The sequence below is a fragment of the Paramormyrops kingsleyae genome, chromosome 1, assembly GCF_048594095.1.
Source record: "Paramormyrops kingsleyae isolate MSU_618 chromosome 1, PKINGS_0.4, whole genome shotgun sequence".
NCBI lineage: Eukaryota > Metazoa > Chordata > Actinopteri > Osteoglossiformes > Mormyridae > Paramormyrops > Paramormyrops kingsleyae.
In genome coordinates, this window is record NC_132797.1 from 39,963,738 (window position 1) to 39,989,273 (window position 25,536).

Genomic DNA, 25,536 nt, shown 5'->3' on the forward strand with positions numbered 1-25,536 from the left:
TGCAAGGCCTGCGGCCTTATACTAGTTATTAAAGAGTACACGTTCATGGTCCTTAAGGGATTGCTTGTAATACCCTAAACTTTAGGAATACCGACGACATCGTAGGGTAAACATAGTTTCGTACTTGAATAAGGACAAGCGAATGTAGAAAATAGATAGATAAAGCTTAGGTCTGTATCGGTCAAAAAAAAAAAACTCACCTGCTGTCTTTTATTGTAGTATTACACTACATACAGTATGCGCTCATATTGGTAGGATTACGGTACTGAGCTAAACGTCATATAAAAGCTGTTCACACTCTCATAGTGACTTCTTCCTGCGATGTTGCTGGAGAGGTAAGTGCTTTACCTGTAAAAAATGAATAACCTATTTTATATCACATATTATGGATATTTCGCTTCTGAACATAAGTTACTTTTTCTGACGTCAGCCTTTTTTTACGTTGACAGCCACTAAATGTATATGTCTTTATAAATATGAGATGTAGATAAACTTATTTATAAGTGTACGTGCAATATGCTTTGCAAAACTAAACTAACTAACTAATGAATACATTAAAAAAACAAGTTAGATTAACTGAGAGCTTTTGCCGTTGTTTCATTATAGAATTTAAAACTGTACATATAAACTCCGGAACATACGTGCTGTGATAGCCTAACCCTACTCAAGGTTTATGTAACTTGTAATTATCTGCATTATTTTCTCGTTAAAGAACCGGTCTACGTGGTCTAGTAACAGGATTTGGAAATGTATTTTGATATATATCTAATTTGCTTAATTCAAGTGAAGGTATATTTATTTGCATAATAATATCAACAGACACGAATAATCATACAGTGAAAAGATTAAATCGTGCATAATATTTGTAAGTAAAGCAAATATTCGTTGTAAATCGTACTTACTAGTCTATCAAGATATTAACACATGTACTTTCATCCCTGATCTGCAAACTTTTTACAGCAACCATGCAGTGAGGTTTATCATCCGATAATAACGTTTTCTCTCTCTCTCCCCCCCCCCCCGTTTTTATTTTATTTTTGTTTTATGTATTTGTGTATTTTTGTCCTAACAGTTTTTAAAATTGTATACTCATTTCCCCAATGCTTGAAATGGGGAAAGACAAGGCTCTGCTTGTTATTTAGTGCCAGCAGATATTGAGAGGCCGGTACTCTGAAGAGAAAAACAAAGAGTTGCCGGTACTGCATACCGGTGGGTACCCCACCAGCTGAAACTTTTACTGCTCAAGTCTTGTACTGTACATCTAGGGTGCATGACAATACATGGACATATTTTGCTGTTTTCAGTAGTATAATTATGTTATGGTCTAACATCTTATAAGTGGTTCATTTTTCAGTATCTTTTAATACTAATTTGATTCGCAAATTCTGATGTTTTGCTTTTTTTCCCAGAAGGTTACTTAAGGGACTGGTGTTATGGAGTGTTTGCAGAACCAAAAGTATCGGTTAGTTTTATTCTTATGATAAAATGTCACATATAAGCCATATATAGGCAAAGACACAGTTAAAGTGTCATTAGGAGAAACTGATCATGGCGAAAACTTCACAGTGCAGTGTTAGGATGAAGTGCTTTTCACAGAACTCATATAAGAGGGTCAGTAACCTGCCCATAAATAACACATACCTCTGATTACATAACCTCAGTCTCTGGTCTTAGTGACTACACCAAGACTTTATTACATTAACTGTGAAGTAAGCATGTTGTAATCAAAGTGCGTTAGTCTCTGCTGCCCTACAAAGGCAAACTACGCTGACACTGAAACTGAGAAACAGGGCCCAAGGTCCCAAACAGTTTTACCTTGATTTCGAACTATATCTTATAATATAGATATTTTGTCATGAGATAAAACAAAACTTAAAAGACCTGGTTTTGAGCATAACTTCGTTTTGGTAAATTATGCAGTGATGGTGCTTTGCCTTTGTTGGACAGTATTTCTGCAGCCTAAGCATAGGTACATTAGCACCTTAAAGCCAAGGAAGAACATTAAAGCCACAAGAATTATGGATGGTCACTGGCCCCTTTTGTCTTTCGATGGGCTGACTTCCCCCATTTTGTGTGTATTTCCAGGTGTTGTGTGTTGGTGCTTGTACTCTTCGCAATAAGGTGGACCAGTGGAGCCAAAGATGATGACAAGCCTAACTTTGTCCTTATAATGGTTGATGATTTGGGCATAGGGGACGTTGGATGCTATGGGAATGACACCATCAGGTACCTGGGCCCAGCTGTCATCATGATCATGAGTGGATCTTTGTGTGTTCTGTGTACTGGTGTGCCTGATTCTGTGTGCCTGCTTTCAGGACCCCTAACATTGACCGGCTGGCTCAGGAGGGGGTGAAGCTGACTCAGCACATTGCTGCCGCTCCCCTCTGCACCCCCAGCAGAACAGCCTTCCTGACAGGACGATACGCTCTGCGGTCAGGTATGTACCCCCTGTGTTACCCCTTTGTGAAACCCAAGGCCTTAGCCATGGAGACAGCGTTGGGGGGACGAAGACCGTAATTATAATATATTTTGGGGGGGGGAAACATCAGCACATCTGAATATTGAGGGGGACATGTGTCCCCAAATATATAATTACGGCCTTGGTGAAACCCAATGCAATCCTGTGGGGTTAGGGTTCAGAAAACAGTACATTGGCTCCCATGCCGGTGTCTGTCCTGTGAGAACCCTGTGTGCTCTTCTCCAGGCCTGGGCAGTACTGGACGTGTGCAGGTCATTATGTTCCTGGGTGGAGCAGGGGGTCTTCCTTCCAACGAGACCACGTTCGCCAAGATCCTACAGAAACAGGGTTACACTACAGGGATTGTAGGTATGCTGTGCATGAATATTTACACATATGTATTTAGCAGATCTGCTTGTGTCCACAACAAAGTACAGGTGAGCATCAGAGCGCAGTTCCAGGCAGTGTACCTGGACCAGTTGGGGTTAAGGGTCTTGCTCATGGGTCCAGTGGTGCCTTGGAATTTGAACCGGCCACCTTCTGATCACAATGCTGCTTATCCAGCAAGGGCTACAGACATCCATATCTTATCACAGTAACTTTAACCCTCAAATTTGTTAATTACTAAGCCTTTCTGTGCACAGTCAGTAATGAGTAATCTGCTGTCGATGTGCTGTGGACCATTTCAGGAAAATGGCACCTTGGTGTGAACTGTGAGAGCAGGAATGACCACTGCCACCACCCTAACAACCATGGATTTGACTACTACTACGGCCTTCCCTTTACAAATTTTAATGACTGCAAACCGGGTGAGGGCACAGTTCTGTTGGCCGACCTGCAGGTGGTGCTGTGGAATGTATCAATGTTGCTGGGTCTGGCCATCCTCACTCTGGAAGGAGTGTGGCTCCTTGGCCTCCTGGAGGTCAACCAGAAGCTGGTCGTCATGCTCATGCTCATCTGCTTCCTGGCACTGGCGGTCTGGTACGTGCCCTTTAAACATCTGCAGACCTGGAACTGCATCATCATGAGGAACGAGCTGGTGGTTGAGCAGCCAATCATCCTAGACACTCTGACACACCGCATTGTGAATGAGGCTGAGCAGTTTCTGGAAAGGTATCACACCAGGTGCCGCTGCCCTAACTCTATGTTTTACCATTAAGAATCAGTTATGAATGTCGTCTGTATTTTTGCCATAAATAAAACTACCAAGTTTTTAGGGGTGTAAGAACATATCAGTACACTCGAGTATTGCAATATGTTTTGTGATAGTGTATTGATTCTCAAAAACACGATATTGATTTTTAATTAATGGTTTACATGCAAAGATTAGTGGCCAACACTGGTTCATTTTGTGTTTTGTTTAAACCCTCAAACGCTATTTAGCAGTGTTGTTATGCTGGAGTGGAACAGTCAAATGGCAAAAAAAGACAACAACGTAAACTGAGACAGGACGCAATGTAACAGTGCGCTGCTAATGTGAGAATTAGCAAACTAGCTGGCTAGTGATATTACCACCAATGGCTGAATCCACAAGCATTATGCTGGCTCCCGTGACATACTGTACTGAGCTGAAGTTTGGGCTCATTTTGCCTTCCGCAATAAAGAAGGCACTAAGAAAACGACAAGAACCACGCCGCTGCAGATCCCACTGTTCTGGTTGCATGAAAAAGTAAACTTTTTAAACTCAGATTTTATGGATATGGTGGTCTGTTCTTTATACTATCAGTTTTCCTAAAATTAGATTTCAGAAAATGCAATATATCACAATATATTGAATTGCAGCCCTTGTATTATGATTCATATAGTATTGCCAGATTCTTACCAATTCACAGACCTGCAAGTTTTGTATCCATATTCTGTTGAAACAAACATTGTTTCTTCTATGCAGCAAATGTCACTTGGTTTTGTACTTATTTCTCCTCACAGAAACCAGCAGAACCCCTTTCTTCTGTTCCTGTCTCTGGTGCACGTTCACACGCCACTGTTTATGTCCGAAAGCTTTGTGGGGAAGAGCAAACATGGACTTTATGGTGACAATGTGGAAGAAGCCGATTGGATGATAGGTAATCTTTGCCTTTGACAACTCAATGTTTCCTCATAAGCAATTCTGCCCCCAAGCTTTCCCCTGATTTTCCTTACATATATACTGACAGGAGCACTGGCTACAAGCTCAGAATCCAAATTGTACTTGATTTGTGATTTTCCTGTCCTGCCCCCTCTTCCTAGGTTGATATCAGTGGATGTGCCAACAGAAGGTGGTGGCTGGATTTGGTGGTGCCTCAATTAGCCTTATGATGTAGGACTCCTTCCTTGTCACATGCTCAGTATCTCCTTTGTGTGCCCTTGCTCCCTGTCCAGGTAGAATTGTGGAAACTGTTGAGAAACTTAACCTCTCCAGGAAGACGCTAATATATTTCACCTCTGACCATGGAGGACATATAGAGGTCTCAGATCGCCGTGGCCAAAGTGGAGGCTGGAATGGCATTTACAAAGGTAAACAAAAGCAGGTTTAAGCAAAATGTGGAATGTTGTTCAACTGTCCAGCAAAGGAAGTCATTATTCTCACTGATCCGTTGTATTGGGGAAAGGAGGGCATTTTTTTTTGCAAAAATCTGACCAATTTCTGGAACACTGTCTCCCTTTTGGAAGCTCAGGTTCTTTGATGAGATGTGTTGTCTGTTATGGAAACGCAGATGACCAGCAAAGCATTGCGGTAGCCGTCAGGCCTTGGTCTCCAAGGCTGTTCCAGCTACTTAGGTTCTGCTGAGGCTGACCTACTTAATGACTGACCATGGACTGGCTCTCAGTCAGCAGCTGCCTGAAATATTTCCCAGTTTGTCTCCAAATGACAAACATGAAGCATGAAACGGACCTCAGAGAAGCCTCGGCTGAGTGGCTTGGAGGGCGGGTGCGCGTAATGAAGGCTGCGCTTTGCCCTCGAGCCGGGCCGCCCCGTGGGGCGAATGACCCACAAAGCACGCTGTGTCTCACCTCCGGCTCCAGGATATTTTAAAAAGGGGGCCTCAGCCTCTCCTAGTTTCCTGCACCTCTTGTACTAATTAGCCTGCCAGCCACTCGGTGCTGCCGTCTTAGTCTGTTCTATTTATTTTACGAATGTTCATAAATGGCTCTTTCAGAGAGAGCTTCTGCTAGCTTGCAGTGGCAAAGCTACACGTAACACAGGCTGGGCAGAGGGCCAGATGGCATCCGGCTGCTTTGTGAAAAGGGAAAAATAGCTTGAATCTCAGGGATACATGACTGTCTGACAGGAGTTATTTAAAAGGCAGTCTGTCTGGAACGGTAACAGAGCCGAGCTGTGGCCACTTGTTGTTCAGATGGCACTGGTTTCCTGTCTGTCCCGGCAGGAGGCAAAGCTATGGGCGGCTGGGAAGGCGGGATCCGCGTGCCGGGCCTCTTCCGCTGGCCGGGCCGGTTGCCTGCCGGAGGGGTGATCGATGAGCCTACCAGCCTCATGGACGTCTTTCCTACTGTGGTCGGCCTGGCAGGGGGGGAGCTACCAAGAGACAGGTGAGAGGGGGTGGAGGGGGAATTGCTTCCAGTGGACCAGCCTCCCCTATTCCATGAGCAGCTGCATTGCTTTGGCTCTGAGAATCCGGCGCATCACCAGCAGTGTGACCACTTCCAACTCTCAGCTGCATTAGGTCTTAGGTCACACATCGCTGATGCCACCTTGCACTCACCCCTCCATTTGGTTTCTTTCCTGATGGCAGTAAACTGTAGGCCGTGTCTTTTGATCTCAGAATTTTTACCAGTGCTGCAATGGATTAAACATTAACCGTCTTGTTATGAGTTTGCACTCCTTCTTGGGTTATTCACTGCCTGGTGCCCGTAGCTTCTGGGATAGGCTCTGTACCCCCATAGCCCTGTGTAGGACAAGTGGGTATAGAAGACGGATGGATGGATCTTGTATTATTTTTATTTTCCTTGTGTGTAAGCCATTTTTACGGTATTCCCTGCTTTCAGAGTCCTGGACGGCCACGACCTGATGCCCCTGATGGAAGGGCAAGCCCGGAGATCCAAGCACGAGTTCATGTTCCACTACTGCGGCGTATATCTGAACGCCGTGCGCTGGCACCCCCCAGACAGTGAGCCCTACTCGCCCTTCACTCTAATGAAAACCATGTGGTTCAGTCGATGTGCTGCAGATATTAAATGCCCAGACTGCTATTGTTGATATATTTCTACAGTCAGTGTGATTACTGAGCTGCTTTCATGTGTCTGACCCCCTTAAACACCACATGTCCTGTCTGCCTCCCCGCTTGGCGGCTGTGATGCCACAGCAGTGTGGAGGATCCTCACCCCTGCCATGTTTCTCTCAGGTGATGCGGTTTTCAAAGTTCACTTCTTCACGCCCAACTTTTGGCCCTCGGGGGCTGGAGGCTGCTACGACACCAAGCTCTGCTTATGTCACGAGGGCTTTGTCACCCAGCACACCCCCCCACTGCTGTTCGACTTGGCCCAGGACCCATCTGAGAGCAGGCCCCTGACGCCGGACCTGGAGCCCCGCTACGCAGAGGTGCTGGAGAGGGTCCGGTTGGCGGTAGAGGAACACGGCCGAACACTCAGTCCGGTCCCCAACCAGCTGACCTGGCGCAACGTGCTGTGGAGGCCCTGGCTGCAGCCCTGTTGTGGAACCTTCCCGTTCTGCTCTTGCTCGGAGCCCAATGTCACCATGACACGAGGCTCCTGAGGAACCCAACTGGCACGGGGATCTTCACGAACCCAGCATCACTGTGCTATGGGGCTTCTGAGGAACCAAACATCATCCCAGTGGAGGGCTCCTAAGGAACCCAGTGTCACCACAGCACAGGGCTTCTGAGGATCCCAGGGTCAGTGTGGCGCAGGGCTCCAGGAACCCAACAGCCACGGTGCTCTTGAGAAACCCGGCGTCACTGCTACACTGGCCTCCTAAGGAACCCAATGGAACCGCGGTGACACAAAGCTGGGGATGCTGGGGATGGGATGATTCCCCAAAATGAGAATGCATTTTCAAAACTGTTAGCTCAGACATGCCTAGACGGTACAAGACGGGTTCTTGGTGTCAGCAGGCTGTTAATGGTAAGCAAATCTGCTTCAACAGAAAAAAGGATCACAGTACAAATTAAACAAGAATAAGAAGTACGCTAGTTCAGAATTAAAATATGGCTGCTTTTGACAATTGTTACATTTTTGCTGTCAGTGTTTTTGTGAGATTCTTCACAGAGATGTTGAAATCATATTCTTTGCCTAGTTATTCAGTCTTTCTCCAGAAACGGTAGAAACTACTGTAAGCCCTACATTCCACATGGTGGCACTATTTACCCATAAAAATGCACATTTATTTTGTCTGCTTAGTATTCATTTGTGGTTTTAAAGACGATGATGCACACCTTTTCTCAAGGACAAGCTGAGCTTGTATTATAGCTAATGTCTGTTGAATATTTTGTGCATATTCTTAATTTAGTCAATTACTCACTGTTCTCTTTAGTGTGCTTGAATGGTCTACTTATATTTAATGTATTTACATAGCAAGGTCTCATAAGTGGTGGATTTTGGGGTCGTACATGAAAATTCAGATTGGTAATAACCTTTAAAATATAGCTTGGTGAAGTCTGCACTCCTAGCTAAGCTTAAGCCGGGAACCATAGAGAGGACAGTTAATGTAGCACAACTGTTTCTGTCCATTTTTAAGCTCCAGTCTGATTGCAGAATCTAGAAGCTTGTCTGTTGTTGGTTATTAACGAACATGTTTGCAAGAATAATAAATTGACAAGGAGTCACCCAGCCGCCATGAGGGAGGTGACAGCAACTGGAGATGTTTTAAAGTCTGCTCCTGTTCTAGCTAATGGAGTTCTGATCTATTTTTACCCAACGTAGTACTAATATTTTTTTACCTGTAAATGTACACTGATGCTACAGATCCATACTTGAACGAATTGCCATAAAACCTATTATATAAAAAATTTGGGTTAAGTATGATGGTCCTTACTAATGAACGCACACACTTTATGACGCTTGTGAAAACATTGCATGGCTTCCTTGGTTTGTTAGCTCAAAGTACAGTATAGTATGTACAGTAGTTACGTTTATTATTACTCTGGCATTATTATTGTTGTTAATAATATAATAATAATAATAATTATTATTATTATTATTATTTGTTATTTAGTGTATTATTACTGTTATGACTTGCCTATAAAGTGAACTTAAAGATTAAGGGAAGGCTTAGGGAACGGATGTCGTTCGTAACTTGGGGACTGCCTGCCTTTTACTACCTTGTCGACATGTGTTACAGTGGTGTGCAGTGACATTTCCTTATGAGCCCAGAGTTTCGGGTTCAAGTCAGTACCCCCTCAGTCTCTGAGGAGCTTCCCTGCTGTTTACGTGGTTTTTCCTCCTTCAAACTGAAACATCCCATTGAAGTTAATTGCTGGCCATAAATCACCTTTGCCGTAACCTACCGTAAAACATCCCCAGGAGCAAGACATAAAGTTGTTTTGGAAGTAGGAAATAAGCTTAGATCAACATCCTTGTTTCTGTAGGCCACTTGTCATGCTAATGTGTCCACCATCAGAAAGACATGGAGCAACAAAAATGGATAAACAGAATCATATTAGAATAATAAGCAGGAAACCATTGCTCGAGACAGCTGAACAATTAGGATAATACACCTGTACATCATAGGTAAAAATGGAGGAAATTACAGAGAGTGCATATTATTGAAATGTAATGCTGCAATACACTATATTAGCAGCTGCATGTCCTGGCCATACAGTACACCTTACATACAGTAAACCTTACAAAAACAGCAGACTGTAAGTTTGAGAATGTTCATGTTATGCTAATTCTTAGCTAGATCCCGTTGTGGCTGTAGCCAGTTAAATGATCCAAAGTATATGCAGAGTATAAAACCCAGAAGGACAAGATTGGCCTTTGCTATCAAAGAGATTATGTGAAGATAATCTTTTACATGAGGGACATGAATTTCATTTGAAAAACAAAACTTTGTTTTTGGAAGATTCATTCTAAACAGACCGAGAGCAGCAGCTCCCGTGCTGATGACAAAAAGGACTGTGACCAGGGTTTTATCGATTTTGCAGGTGGTGATAGGGCATCCGATTAAGGGATAGTGTCGAGCCTCCAGGAGAGGCCTGTGGAGGAATGGGGCTCATCAGGCAGCCTGGAATTAAATTAGAACTTTGATCCAGTGAGGAGCAGCCACTGGCCTGCCACATACTCCCTGCTAGCACTGCGCCTGTAGATATTACATGCTGAACGATTCCTGGCTTTACTTAATCTTGCCAATTGACCGGGAGTGTTGGCTGACACATGAAGGACTACAGTTGTGACAGAGAACAATAACAGGTCTCTTAGTTTCCTGGGAAATAATCCAAGAACCATAAGTCCTGAATTTAATTTTCCATTTATTCACTTCGTAGTCCTCAGTATTACAGTCATTTCAAGTAATATTAAAGGTAAGGAAATCTAAATTTAACAAAACCTCAGCCATTCCTTGTCATGCTCAGAATGCTCAGGCTTCAAAGTCCCACAGCAATTGGGGCCTTCACTTTATGGGACTTGAAATGTCACTGAGAGAATCACCACCCCCCTGCCCGCCCTTGTCTTGGCACCCGCCCATAGCACATCAGCTTGCAGAGTGCATCTGCCCTGAAGCCTCCCATTTTCATGTGGTCAGGAGTGATGTGGGCCTCATTAATGTGGAATAACTGAGACTTCCTGGCTGGCATTGTTGCCTTGGCCGTGCCAGTAATGCCTGGGAGACGTTGGCAAGTGAGATGCTGGGCAGTGCACTACAACACTGCTACTTCAAGAGCTAAATGTAATTTTGATGCTTCGCACTTCAGCCATCAATAATTATTCTTTGGCTTGGCTTTCTTCCACTGTAACTTCTTGTTAGTTGCACTTTGTTACAGAGCTGGGTGTTTTAACCAAACTGTTCAGGTTAAGTATTAAGCTCAGTTATTAACAATTAGGTTAGTCCATGTCTGTGATCAGCTACACAGGAACAGCAGTACAGCTGATGATCAGTCTAGTATTTACCCTGGATTCTGTGGATGAACTTCCAAAATATTCCAGCCCTACAGTATATCAGGATGGGTGTCATGGTGGTGCACTCGTTATCACTGTAACCATACACTTGCATTTTAGGTATGGAAAATCTGATGGACTGGCATCCCATCCAGGGTGCCCCCAGCTGTGACCTGTGCTTCCTGGTCATGGGCTCTAGGCCTAGCAGAAACCTTCGCCTGGATTATTCATGGGAAGCCAGGACTCATTTTCATACATTCCACATCCGGTGTATCTCTACAATGATAATCACATCCATTTAAACTAAAATAAATAGAAATGGCTATGAAAAACAACATGTAAGATGAAAGGTTACTAGCCTTTTCCTACTTTGAAAAATGTCATTTTCAGTTAGAATATGTGTAATATTACCCAAATTTTATAGACGGGACATTGCTTTCATACATTTTGAATAGGAAACAATTCAAATTGGTTTGTGCAGAATTTAAGACCTTTTGTTGAAGTTTGCTACCTCATGCACAGAAACTAATTCACTGCATTATGCAAATACATGAAAGTTCAGTAGGAAAACGGCAGTAGGGTCTTCTAATTTCCCATTAAGTCTCACAAGGAGCTATCAAAGCTTGATGAACAAATAATGCGTCATTAACTTGCATTCCATCCACCTCTTTGATATTTTTGAAAAAATCTGGTGTATGTCTGTTAAAAATGTAAATATAACTATTCAGAAAAAGTAACAAATATTTAAAATATTGAAATCTGCATAAATTACTTTATTTATGACATCTGGCATATTCATGTACTAAAGGCGTGATCAAGGCTATTGATAATGCTGCTATTATGAATGCCAACCGTTAACATTACGGAAAACATATATAACTATTTTTAAGTATTCTGGATTTCAGTGGGAGGCCCCACTTTTTCCTGCCTTTATATTGTTATCACACGTCCTCTTCTCCTCCAGCTTCTGATCTTATTGCAATCTGACTCAACCCCAAACGAGCCCACCACCAACATCATCCTCTATTCTACATTTTCCGTTGATAGGTACCTCAAAGATACCAATACTGCTAATCATGCCAGTGTCCTGTGAACTTAAGGGTATCTGAGTTGGACTGGGGTCTGCGAGATCACATGAAGGCATCAGAGACCTTTGGAGACTTGCTTTGATCCCACCATTCCCATACTATTTGGAGCAGGAATAGCTGCAGAGGGCTGTAACTATTTGCGGCCATAGCTTCCAGGATAGGCTCTGGACAGCCGTGACCCTGCATAGGAGAAGCAAGAAAAGGAAATTGATAAATGGATGGACTCTAATCACAATTACTGACTGCTGTACTGAGCTACAATGAAACACCAAGGATATTGATATATTCAGAAAACAATTTTCTGCCATTTTCAAGCATGATTACTCTGTTTTTATCGACAGAATTATGACTGGGCTCCATTACATCAGACAGGTTTTATGTCAAAATGCACATATGCCAGAACAGGATTACACACACACACACACACACACACACACACAATGTAGGGTAAACATATCCTTATGGGGACCGCTCATTCATTTCAATGGGAAAAATGCTAACGCTAACTATGACATTTTAACACCTACCCTGCCCTAACCATAACCATAAGTAACCAAACAAAATAAAATAGAGTTTTTGCATTTTTAGTTTTTTCATAGCAGTCACCAATTTTTATAAAATAGAGTTTTCCCTTATGGGGACCAGGAAACCGGTCCCCATAAGGGAAAAAAACTGATATTTATCACGTTATGGGGACATTGTGTCCCCATAAGGATAGGTAAACCCGCTCACACACACACACACACATATATATTTCTCTAAACAGGACAAATGTGTTGAATACCATCACCTTTTTATACCTTATATTTTTATATTTTACTTTTTTCATTCAGACAGTGTTTATAATTAAAATCTTTATGGAGTTTCTCAATACCCCAAATTAACTTAAGAGATACTCTGGAAAATTAGAAGCAGATTTGCCACCCTTGACAGATTAACTCCAGCTGGTCAGTGTCTTTAAAATTTAGAATGAAATCGGTAAAATATTGTCATCACCGTAGCGGCTCTATAGCCAAACTACGGAGCACTGAGGTTAGCGCTTGTGTTTATGAGTCTGTACTGAAACTCTCTTTCGCACGAGAGGCAAATGAGGTCACATTTTAAATTAGGAATTGGAGAGTACTCAGAGTCTTGGACAAGATCTAAGACTCTTAGCCATGCAAACCCATTTCAATATGTTATGAGTGGTTATAAGAGAGAGTACCTGCTATTCCTTGGTTATTTTCAGGTAGTCCTGGGAGAATTTCATGCATATTCTCATCACGTTTGAGTTTCTGAAGCCTATGACTGATTAATCAGAAGATTGAGGAATGGGGGACACAGGCTTGATGCTTTAGAAATTCCCCATATGGCATGAACACATCTCAGGCTGTGGAAGTCATGCATATTAAAATGAAAGACAGAACTGGGGCTGTTGAGAAACTCTTGGAGCATCATTGATTATTCACTGAGTACTGTGATTGGAAACCTACCAATCAGCTGTATTTTTAGACTGTATATTTAATGCTATGTCGTTGGCAGCATCAGCCAAATCTCAACATGCATCGTGAGCCAAAAGTATTGTGAAGTGAGCAGGCTTCAGCAATCTAGAGGTGGCAGAAGGCTGTATCTCAGTTTTCAAAAGCAAACAGCCAAGTGGACATGACTTTATAGACAGAAACTTTATTAACCCCTAGAGAGAAATTCATTATAAAATTCATTATTAAACATTATCCCCTCACCACCCCATTCATATAGGGATTCCTCCAGCCCTGGCTCACAGATTTGTGTGTCTGTGGTGTGTGTGTGTCAGTGTGTTCACAGACCTGTTTTCTTTCCATGCCCTGGGGGGACGCTCTCTGTAAGAGGCCCTGTGTTTAAATCTGTTCCAGCTGCATGGTCCTAATTGATGAACCTCTCAACACTTACTGTGGCCTGTTAAGGAGACCGACAGGGATCCAGCCACATCTACTTTTCGCCTTCTTCAGCTCGCCGTTGGGTATGCAAAAGTGCCAAATAAAAGCTCACTGCATAAGCAAGCTCCCCTTCAGCATGACGGTGGTTACACACATTAAGCATCATTACCCCTTGCAGGCTGCACACTCCCCCCATACCCCCCAAAGCAGTCTCCATGTGCTCAGGAGTAGACAGTCTGTTCACACACATGATAACCACACCAATCCTCTACGCTACAGGAACTTTACGAGTGGAGAGCAAATGCGGCCCAGGCCACTGGTCTGCTCCGCTGTGAGACGCTCCTGTCAGCACAGTCCAGCGTTGTCGTTTTTAACTCCATAACCCAACACAGATGAGGTGTCTTGCAGAGATACATTGGTTTGCAAAGTTCAGACCATCAGCTGAAAGTCAAAACTTTTTAGAGCCAAAACTGCTGTATAAGGCATAAGCTCAGTCATACCCTCAATAACAGTCCCATTTAATAACTATTTACTGTCTATTTACAATGGTAGCTAGAAGGCACACCTGCATGATTGTGGGATTGAATCCCTACTCCACTTTGTTCATGGGATTGCTCTGGGTGCCCCAACTTCCTCCGCCAGCCCAAATACCATATTGTCAGGTAAACTGCCTCCCAATTGATTGTGATGTGGTGGTGTCCTGCATGGACTAGCACCCCATCTATGGTGACCTCTGCCTAGCACTTCTTGGGACGGGGTGCAGGCTCAGCGCCAATCCTTACTTTATAAAACAGTGCTTATCACCTGAATCAATAATCAGGTATGAACCTAAAACAAGAAGAACACCAAATATCTGGTACAGGTGTGTTGCTAGCTGGGATGAGGGGTTAAAACTGTTCAGTTTTATACTAACATTACATTATTTTAAATCAAATATATTAAATGACTATATAAACCACAGGGAGATATGTGGCTGTTACACTAGGCTGGTAAATAAACATATATGTCTACATCCAACTATTGATTTCTATTTGGAATCCCATGCAGGGTGTACCTCAGCCTTATGCCCTGTGCTGCCTGGGATATGCTCCAGGCCCCTCTGTGACCCTGACCAAGCAGTTAGAATATGGTTACAGTGCACACTCAAATAACTATACAGTATATAACAATATACAGTGGTACCTCGGTTCTCAAACTTAATCCGTTCCGGACTCCGGATCGAATCGTAAAAAGTTCGAGTTTTGATCGAATTTTTCCCATAAGAAATAATGGAAAAACCAATTAATTGGTTCCCGGTCCCCCAAAATTACACCTAAATATGTTTTTTTTTTTTTTTAGCATTTAAACACAAAATGAACAAGAAGAGCATTTTTTTCTTAATGGCGTCCAAAACGATAAAGATCTTATCCCAACATTACCCCTGTCCTGGCCAGATTGTCCGCTCCTTCCGTGTGCCACGCCCCCTCGTTAACCTCGTGTGGGATCCCCATGTGATCAGCTGTTTCTGGTTGTTGTCATTAGTCCTCTGTATTAATGGTGCGTTCGTTTTTCTCTCGGAACTCGGAAATTCCGAGTTGAGTGACATCACGTCCGACAATCTTGCGTTCGAGCTACCCACATCTCGGAACAAACATGGCTGCCTCCATGAACACGTTGCTGTGTGTTGTTGCTTTATATTTTAGCAGATTTGGAATTTTCCAAATGGAGAAAATGGAGAAATTGAGATTTTTCCGAGAGACAAACAAGAAACACGAACTAGTCAAACCACATTAAAAGCTTTATAAAATATTTTTGTACATTCATATCGATATTCTTTTTTCGACCGGTAAACAAACTACAAACAAACCAAGTCGCCATGTTGAAATTACGTCACAGGGGCAACTCAGACAACAAAATCTTGTCCGACTTCAACGTCATAAAAGAGGCGTGTTTCCGACGGGAAGTGATGTTTTTCGTGATGTTTCGTGACGTTTTCATCCGAGTTCCGACTTGGAGAGAAATAATCGAACGCACCATAAGTCCGTGTTTCAGTTTGTTTCCCCAGTCCGGTCATTGGGTCCGTTCAACTTGCTTACAGCGCTGGCTTAAAGCAATGCATTCTGATCCTGACGCAATGCATTATGGTTAGATGCATTGCGACCTCTCACCCGGCTGCACAAACTGGAACCGCCTCCGTGACGACACACCTTTGCCTTTATTGGCTGAAGAGTTTAGTTACTCAATGATGTTTGTATCCCAGGCAGTTCTGATGTGTAATATGCTATTTCTCCCGAATATCACATAAAGCAGTGAGAACTGGTTTTCAGTTAATTTACCTGGTAAAATTAAGTTTAAATAAATGACATAAATGCTCTAATAGTACACATAAGTTAGTGGTTTAATTATTGTTAGTTACTGTAATGTTCTGCTTTTTTTTTTTTGGTTAATCGTCCAGTCTGTGAGAAGGCATTCAAGTAAGAATTGCATTGTAGTATGACTCATTTCCTGGTGCGTACAATTTATATTAGGTTAGCGTTCACGGTTCGACTTCTGATATTCAGATCGAGTCCTAGGTCAAACTGGTCTGTTCGACTTTCAAGAAATTCGAGTTCTAGTGAGTTCAAGAACCGAGGTACCACTTTACTGTTTTTATTCAAATGGTAAGCAAGATAAAAGACAACAGATATATCTGAGAAAAATTAAGCATGGTCATTGCTCCCATTTGAAAAGGTCCTGAAAGCAGGATTTTCTATGACTGGCAGCTTAAAAACAAACTGATCTGAAATGAAACTTTAAGCATGGGTGCAGGTACATCAGAATGCTTTTATTCACTTATCCTATCTTGATCTCAGTCAGACCTTCATCCAGCACCCCTGGAGCATTTTTTGTGGGGTTAGGGGCCTCATTCTGGAGCCCAGCAGAGATGTGGTGATATTGTAAAACACAGGATTTGAACCAGTAACCTTCAAATCACAAGCACCAAGGCTGAACCCCCTAAACCATTCATTGGTAATAGCAAGCCCAGGTGTTGGAGTTTTTATTCTCCTAAGCATGGGCTTCTGTCTCTGAGCTGGATCACGGTATCTGTGAGCAATATTGACTGTTTTGGCAGGGCTGCCGGGGAGACGGGAACAGCATGACAGGCTGAGCTAGCATGACAGGCCTCATCACACACAGCTTCATCACGCTTATGACTTTAACAGTCTTCAGTAAGATCAAATTCCACTGACGCAAATGAGCTGATGGCAGATGAGCAGTGGTGTATCCCATATTACATACCCTTTATGATGGGTTAGGTTTAGGATTAAGCTAATGCTAATTTACCTTTAATTTTTTTACTAAAAATATTTTTTACATTGGAACCATGTTAACACACATCGCAGAAGCCATATAAAGTGATGTAACACAACATTTAATGAGATGTAGTGTTATGATTGCCCCTTGGTTGAGTGGCTTTCCCTAACTGTGTCATTGACATTTGGCATTAATGAATCTGGACGCTCCGAAATGGAAACCATGGGACCTTTGAAAGTTTAGCAATAAAATGTGATTCTTAAGCTGTAGGCAGACTGCAAATGGGCAAAACCTCAAGGTTGCACTGTTATCTTGCCTAAGAATAGTCATACTCGGTGATATTTTATACTTTTCTGTATTTTTTCCGACCGCCGCTGAAGTCAGGCTGGGACTTGACACAAAACACGTGCTGTCATCTTTGATACAGCAATGGTTTCATCACTGGCTGTGGAGGTGCTCTGATGCTGCCGATTATCTGGAGAGTCGTGGGTTTGATAGCTTCCACCTGCAGTCTGTTCCCAGTTCATTCCAACATGACCAGACTGTAATCATCCCCGCATGTCACTGCGATCCTCTTACTCAGCCCTGCAGATCAAAGCCCCATCACCGGAGCTGGAAATAGTGGCACCGCCCAGATGGACCCCTCATGCAGACACACGCGACTTTATTCAGCAAGACATCTTTGCTTCGAGTGAATCCTTTGTAGTTGCTCGCATTCAATTCAGCTTCAATCAACTGTAATTTTATCAAGGCCTATAGCAACAGAGCAAACAATGTCTCTTTCCTCATTAATCTGTTGGTCAAGCAACAGGAAACATCAGCTGCTTTTATACATTGCAGAAAATCAGCGCACAAATTCATGTCAAAGATGATGTACAACCTGACAATATAACAGAATGCTTTTAACTATTTGTTTTAATTAATCATAGTGCACTAGCTGCAAATTAACACTCAGTGCAAAGGAAAATGTTAGTAAAAAGAAAATAGTGGAAATATATGCTGTCATGCATTTATATGTTTTTTCAGTGAATCTGCCACAGTTAAGATCGTCTCTGACTTATTGTATTTCACACATTCAGCTCAGCTGCCTAACAGGTTAACAAGGATTGCAGTTTGTTTGTGGCTATTGACATTCCTGTTTTTAAAGATAAACAGAAGGTATGACATTGGTTCTATAATTTTTGAAGTACATGGATTGGCTACATGATATCTGCTGGTGTTTAAGAGTTTTGAAATATTATTGAATTTATGAGCATTTTGTTAGTTTGTCTTAAGGACAAGATGCAGATTTTGTGTGTTGAATTTTTTTCAGTCTATGTTTCATAATTAGATAAAAGTAGTTTGAATTTGGCTCACATAGTGTTTTTGATCATTTTTTACATCTAATATACCTTAATATTAGTTGATGGTGACATCTGACAACTCAGTGACCTTTTTGGTTAAGCTAGTTTTCACCTGGGGCGGCATGGTGGTGCAGTGGATAGCGCTATTGCCTCGCACCTCTGGGACATGGGTTCGAGTCTCCGCCTGGGTCACATGTGTGCAGAGTTTGCATGTTCTCCCTGTGTCGTCGTGGGGTTTCCCCCCACAGTCCAAAGACATGTTGAGGCTAATTGGCATTGCTAAATCACTCTTAGGTGTGAATGATGTGTGAGTGTGCCCTGTGATGGGCTGGTCCCCCATCCAGGGATGTTCCCTGCCTCGTGCCCGTTGCTTCTGGGATAGGCTCCAGACCCCCAGTAGGTTAAGTGGGTTGGACAATGCATGCATGCATGCATGCATGCATGCATGCATGGATGGATGGATGGATGTATAGTTTTGATCCTAAGAAGTGACTTGGGGCAATTTGGTTGCTGTTTATGAGCTTAGAGCTACAGGAAGGAGAGCCTCTTTCCAGTGCAGCACAATATTGCCAATCCGACAGTTAGTGGTTTGTCTTGTACGCTTCAGTAAAGGTAAACCTGAGTGTAAGCCAGGAGGGTGGCCATCCTGCAGTGGGGTGATGTCACATGATTCTAGGATTTTTTTTTAAGGTTGGAGACATAAGGCCATAATTCATATAGAAGGCCAACCTTCTCATTAGCCAATGATATGTCTTTAGTTCTGAGTGACAGGGGAAGGGGCACTCCCTGTGGCCCCACCCCTGTATATGCCTCTGCATACCAAGGTCATTCATTCACTTCAGATGTACTTTATATACATGGTGGAAGATTGAAGTACTTAGGCACTATCATTGATAATAAGCTTACATGGAGGGCAAACACTTTAGCAAGATACACAAAGGCACAACAAAGACCCTCAGTATACCCACCCACCCAGACTGTGATGCCTGAGCCTTCACTGATCCAACACCCATCCATACTGGCACATACTGTATAGGCAGAATCCCTCCTCTCATGCCCAAGTCATGTGGCTGTGGTCACTTTTGCAGCCAGATTGCATCTTACACCTGTCATCTAATGACTTTAATTAAATGCCTTGCTGCATTGTCCTCTCCTGTGCATGGTAACGGGTAACAACTGAATGGTAAGCAAAAACAAAAAGTACTGGAAATACTTTGGTCATGAAGACAGAGGAACCAGGTGTTCCTGCTATAGATTACCTACTAGATTACCTACTAGATGCAATTAGATTGTGGATTTTTTTGCACGTTCCCATGAAGCTCAATTTTGATACCTCATATTGTTGCAGCTGCATCTTTAATAGCTGCATGGAGAGCCAAGGTGGAGACTGGTTGGCTACTCCAGCTGAGAATCCATTTTAACTTTAGTGTCAAACAGCCTCGCCCTGTGGAGGTATTTTACAGAAATTGCTCAATTACAGCATTTAGGAATTGCTGCATTCCTAACTACTGAGTGCCAGATGACAGGCACCTTATCTGCATCGGCAGGCATGCTCTCGGAAGCAGAGAACCTATTTGTAGCGATGACTGGTATGCTCCCGAAGCCCTTTCTAATTTTGATTCAAGAATCCTGGAGAGTTGCTGCTGGTGCTGACACAGAACTGAAAAAATTGTCCTGGAGGCTGAATCAGAATTGGCTGCCTAACCAAAATGGACTAAGAAAATCAAATCCAGTTCTTAGCCCATTTAACAGTGAACAGAGCTGTTAATCAAACAGTAACTTTTAATCAAACAGAGATTTTTGAAATTCCACAGTATTGGTATAAAAGTCTTCACAGCACATACAGAGGCACGATGCTGGCACACATTGTGATTAAAACCACATCTGCTTTCCTGGAGGTCAGCTGATCTGTTATTCTGACTTTAAGCTAGCTCACCTATGACGGGTGACACATTAAAACCAAGGTGAGACCGGGGCATTTATTATTGGATTTTCATTGACGTAAATGAAGTTAACATGGATGGCTAGAATAAAATGAATATGTGTCTGATATGAATAGAAATAGAAGTTTTATTTTAAAGGGAAAAAAACGAAGAGTTTTTGCTCAGCAGTTCTTCCAGCTCTGCAGACGTTATTTGTATTTGCTCAGGATCTGTTTTAGCACTGATGTGCCTTTATAAACCCCATCATAACCCAGAAACAGATGCTCAAAAGAACCACAGCACATTCAATTTGTGGCTGATTTTCCCATAGTTGACAGCGTAACTTGCTAGAAGGAGAGACTCAGAAATGCAGAAAAATGTGTGAAGGTATTAACAGCACTTTGGGCAACACTGCTGGGCCATTGTCTAGATTTAGAACATCACCGAGCTGTTTCACATTTTCCAGGGGTTCATCCCCAGTGAGACTCAGAGCACGACCTTGGATTGGTCCCCAATGTGCCAGATCAGGGGCAAGGATGCCCATAAAAGGCAAAAGGGTGGCGCGGATGGCTGAGTTCCCAATGTGTGCCAGACTTCACCCATCTGTTTGGATGTAATACACTGAAGGAAACCTCTGTGAAGGGATTCCTTTTAGTATTTCAGCTTAACTAATCCTAGCTCCTCCTTTTAAAATTGCACAATTACTATTTCATTCCATTAACTCACCATCCCTTTGACCTGAACTTGTGTCAGTGGCAGATGTCCCAGCAGCTGAAGCTACAGTAGACCACACAGAGAAATCAGCACCCCAGAGCTACTTGGAGACACCTTCCCCCTTCTTCATATGTGCAAACAGTGTATGTCGTAAGCCCCTACAGGTGTTTACCCCTGTGGATACTTTGGGCAACAGTTTTCCTGGAATGGACAGATTTCCAAGCCCCGAGAAGATCTGCCAAAGATGTCAAGTCAGAAAGAGGTTGACTGGCCCCAGGATGCAACCCCCAGGGCGGGCAATTGGATTCTCAGATGTTGTCAGGACAAACTGCACTGTTTGGGAGTTTCCTAGTGTCCAATATTTATGGAAAGACGGACAGTATCCTGATAAAGTAATCCTTGGTGAAATCTTATGTGCTTTCAGAAAATATTATCAGCATCAAAACCCACAGAATGCTTTTCAGGATTCTTACAGCTAATTGTGATTGTTTAGATACTCCTCCTCATCATCATCATCATCATCAACCGTCAAGCATCAACATCATAATTTTCTGACCGTATGTATTTCTAGGGAAAAGAGTTTCCCTTAAGTAAATACACAGATGTGCTTTACATAAAACACTTGGCCCTTGATAGTCTATGTTTGTAATGTCCTATTTGCCTAACTTCTATTTCAGTTTCGACCAAAGTATTAGGTAAAGTAGGGGTTCCCAACCCCCCAGTCTGCGGTACCAGTCCAAAGCCAGTATTCCAGTTCCTTACCCAGGTGATGTTTTCTTTCCTGATTTTCTCCTAGTTTCACTGGCAGCGTTTCTACCCAAAATTCCGCTATCCAGAGAAAACCAGAATAAACAAAAGTGAAAGAAAACCCCCTTTACGTTGCAACACATTGCATTATAATGTACCATCTTTATCGTCTTTATCAAATACCTCTGCAACTTACCATCAACATACAGAAATCTTTATTTGAAATAATGCATTTGAAAAATCTTGTCATATAAAATTGGTGGGGGTTAATTCCCCATTTGAAACTAAGCAATTTTGGCCTGGCCTGTTCTTAGCGGCGTAGATGTGGCCAGTTGGGAAGCTCAACCTGTAGTCTGTGTGAATCCCAATGCAATGATGGGGACACTGTGTTGTAATAATGAGGTCCCGATTCTCTAAAGTCATAAAAGATCCGTGGGTATCTTTTGAAAGAGTAGGTATCATAATGTCCTGGCTAAAATTACCCGCTGTGGCCCTTTCAAATCAGACCTCCTAATCATCCCCTATATCTAATTTGTGAATTCTCTCCTGCCCCTTCACCACCTTACCTACTGTGTGGATAGCATACTGGTGCAGAATGGCTGCCATTGCATCATCTAGATGGGTGCTACACATTGCTGGTGGTTGAAGTGGCTCCCCATTGGCTTTATAAAGTGCTTTGGGTGTCATTCATTCATTCATTCATTCATTCATTCAATAGTACACTATGTGGTTAGATCACAAATCTGCTCATCTCTCCGGTAAATATTGGTAGCATGACAACTACTAGTTTGCTATTTTAAAACAACTTGAAAATGATTTTATATAGTAAAAATCCACCCCACAAAAACATTTAACATAAATGGAATGTATGTGATAAAATGTATGATCAATGTATATACTTATCAGATACATAACAAAGAAGGAAGGATGCCACTTCAGTGTCTGATGTGGTTGGAATCCTTACCGACATTCTGATTCAGTCATATAAAAACTCATTCTGGTTTCCATGGTTACAGCACAGAGGAAACTTGCTTGTGATGGGAGTATGATGAATCAGTACTTAACTTTATGAAGCAGATGGAAAGACACAACACAAAATGGATAGTTTTGTTATACTGTTCACAAAATGTATGCAATTTCACATGTGTTCATTAGAGCATTTTCCTTTGTTTATTACCAAACGGATTAGTTTTGGCAGAGGTTTGGTTTCTCACACACATGTCTCCTACAAGCAGGACAGTTGTGAATGTCACTGTTGTGTTCTGGATGTACCTAAATGGGAGCTGCAAGCTACCCGACATACAGTACTTCATTGTAGTATAATCGTTTTACAATTCCACTAAACCTTGTTTTGTTGATAGTCTTTATTGGACCATTTGGATATGGAAGCAAAGCCTTCATGTTCATTGTAGTACTGATGAAAGTATTTGAAGAGCATTTAGAAATAGCATATCTAGCACCCTGCCCAGGGTATACCCCTGTCTTGTGCCCTTTGATAACTGGGAAAAGCTCTGGGAAAAGCTCTGGGTCCTCTCCTTTTTTCCCCACAAAACTTTACTCTGATTAGTTACTGTAATTAGAGCCTTAACTGTTACTAGGCAATTTGCTAGGAGTGAAACATCGAATTTTCATTGGGTAAAACCAAGAAACATGTCATGTCCGTCACAGTGCACACCGGGTCTGAATGGATAAATGGTAAAAGGATTGTGAAATGGTGGTCAAAGGATGCTACTTAATGACTTGCACTTATTATATTAAGTATTACTCTCTAAGCATGTGGACAATTGCAACCATTTGCTTTGCTAACCTTAAACTGAATTAGAAAATGAATGAGGATATGCGCTAGCTATACCTTATCTTCATTAGTATTGGTGTGAACAAGTCCTCTGTCTTGATTAGCAGATGTTGGGATATATGACAGAAATACGTGCAATCTTTGCACTCATTTGCTCTTGTCTCAGCAAACAACTGGCTTGGCCACAAGTCTAATCAGTCTCCAGCTAGACATGAGCAGCTTGCTTTTCTGGACCACAGCGAGTTCCATAAAATTGGTTCCCTGGTTTTTTGTTGGAATAACTCAGGCCTGCTGGCAAGCTTACGCTCATTACTTTGTAGCTCATGCTATTATGATCTAGACATGGCTTGAAGCTGTACATCTTATTAGACTATTTTCTGTTTAATTTTACAATTCAATTCTGCGTTACTTTTAGCAAGGTTGCTGGTTCCAGCTGACCTGTTGTCTAGGAGATGTCAGGTCATGTCACATCATGACCTCTCACTGCTTTTAAAACACATTTTTAAATACAATATGCAAGCAGATGTAGCAACATAACATATTTAACACATTTTTTTGGCTGCACCAATTTGACTGAACAGTTTCACTTGTTAGCTCAGGGGAGGCAAGATGCCCTGTATATTTAAATGATAATTATAAGAAATTAGAAGAATAGAAGTCTTTTTTGACTTTCTGTGTCTTGGTCTGGGGGATTTAGGACAGAGGTTCATTACGATGTGGAATCATGAAAGACCAGCAGAGTCTGTTGTCCTTATCTATATAGAAATGAAGGGCCTCCCAGGATAACGTCAGTGGGAGACTTACAAGCGCTCTCATGTTTCACTTCAGGCAAGAGTTCCCTATAGCCTGTGATTTCTCCTTTATGACTCCTCTGCAAGTCAAACGCCACATCAGAGCTCATGGCAAACTGTAATATTTGTAACATTCCATATCATTTTTGGGAGTGGAGAATATAGAATATAGAAGTCGATATAATATATATGCAGTTTTATTATCAAATTTTAAAAAACACAAAAGCCAGTAGAATTAATAGCTCTCTAGAAATGTACGTAACCACTGGGCAGATGGATTATTCTGTTTTCTAGTTTTGAGAAATTTCATTATGTATTGTTTTCACATTACACATTGTTTTAAGAAACAAAGTAAAATGTTGATGCATTGTTATGGAATCATTGCCAGGCAATTTATAACTAACAGCTGTACACTCACTTGGCTAAAGAAGTGGCATTAATTTTCGTACATAATTTTCAATCTTTATAAAATATTTATATGTGTATGTGCATAAGGCTTCCCCAGGAAGTTAAGACTGCAATCTCCTATACAAGTGATGGAATATCTTGATACACTGCACTGAAATCAAAGTTCTGATACGTAGAATTATATTGTTCCTGTCAAGATATACTCATCTACCAAAGACACAAGGACACAAATGTTGGAGTATGCCTTGCAAAGTTATTGTCTTTGACAAACAAAGTGTATATATAATAACCATTAGATTTAATTTTAAAAGAATCCATGCAGTTATAAAACTGGGAATGATAACTTGTTCAGGTCTGACACACAACAGGGAATTCTTGGAAAACATTCAGTTTGGGGCAGCTATTAATCACTTATGTATGAATTTTCCATAAAACCTAACGGTCAGAAAAGCAGAAGTTGGGTGCAAAAAGAGTGACCTCCTTAACTTCAGGCTGGACCAGTGGACCAGCTCCAGCAATGACAACTGCTGTCCCTAATATACTGTATTTCACAAAGATTCCGGTGACCTAATGAGGGAACTCCTTCAACCCAGATGTTTCTGATTTTTGGAACCATGGACACTGACCTAGAAATTCCCAAAGGCTGGTTTTTAATCTACAAAATCTACAAATGCAATACATTCCACCTCCAGCTTGACCTACTTACTATCCTGAACAAAATAACTTGTTACTCGAAAGTGTCACCAATATGCCAATAGCACACAAGTAACCCTGGGTAGTGCTTTCCTTTAATGGATGAAGAATGATTTTAGCAAAGATTGTTTTTATAATAGGAAGTTAATATCAGGTAAAGGAACTATATGTAGAAGCTTACTTCCATTTAAAAAGTACTTCAGCTATCTTTTAAGAAATCCAAACTTGAAATATTAGTATACTAATAACTCTGAACATAAAATGTTATATTGACAGTAGTATTAACTGGATAAATGATGGGTCAAACCTTTGCCGTTCAAAAAATGGTACAGTAAATGCTTAGAGAATCCTGCTTGTCTA

The 25,536-nt window shown here is 41.9% G+C and overlaps 1 protein-coding gene across 2 annotated transcripts; it reads left to right on the plus strand.

The window, feature by feature from the left end:
• Nucleotides 1-270: 270 nt before the first annotated feature.
• On the plus strand, nucleotides 271-7,804 carry arsh (arylsulfatase H). Of its 2 annotated transcripts, none has more exons than XM_023817457.2 (12): nucleotides 271-335; nucleotides 1,073-1,209; nucleotides 1,410-1,462; nucleotides 2,086-2,226; nucleotides 2,316-2,437; nucleotides 2,705-2,827; nucleotides 3,148-3,571; nucleotides 4,385-4,521; nucleotides 4,817-4,951; nucleotides 5,824-5,986; nucleotides 6,443-6,564; nucleotides 6,799-7,804. In XM_023817457.2, the coding sequence occupies exons 3-12, from the start codon at nucleotides 1,434-1,436 to the stop codon at nucleotides 7,167-7,169; spliced, it is 1,767 nt and encodes a 588-aa protein (XP_023673225.1). In that variant the 5' UTR covers nucleotides 271-335; nucleotides 1,073-1,209; nucleotides 1,410-1,433; the 3' UTR covers nucleotides 7,170-7,804. The 2 variants fall into 2 exon arrangements, with proteins under 2 accessions (XP_023673225.1, XP_072571756.1); XM_072715655.1 differs by having other exon boundaries at nucleotides 1,413-1,462.
• The last annotated feature ends 17,732 nt before the right edge of the window (nucleotides 7,805-25,536 follow it).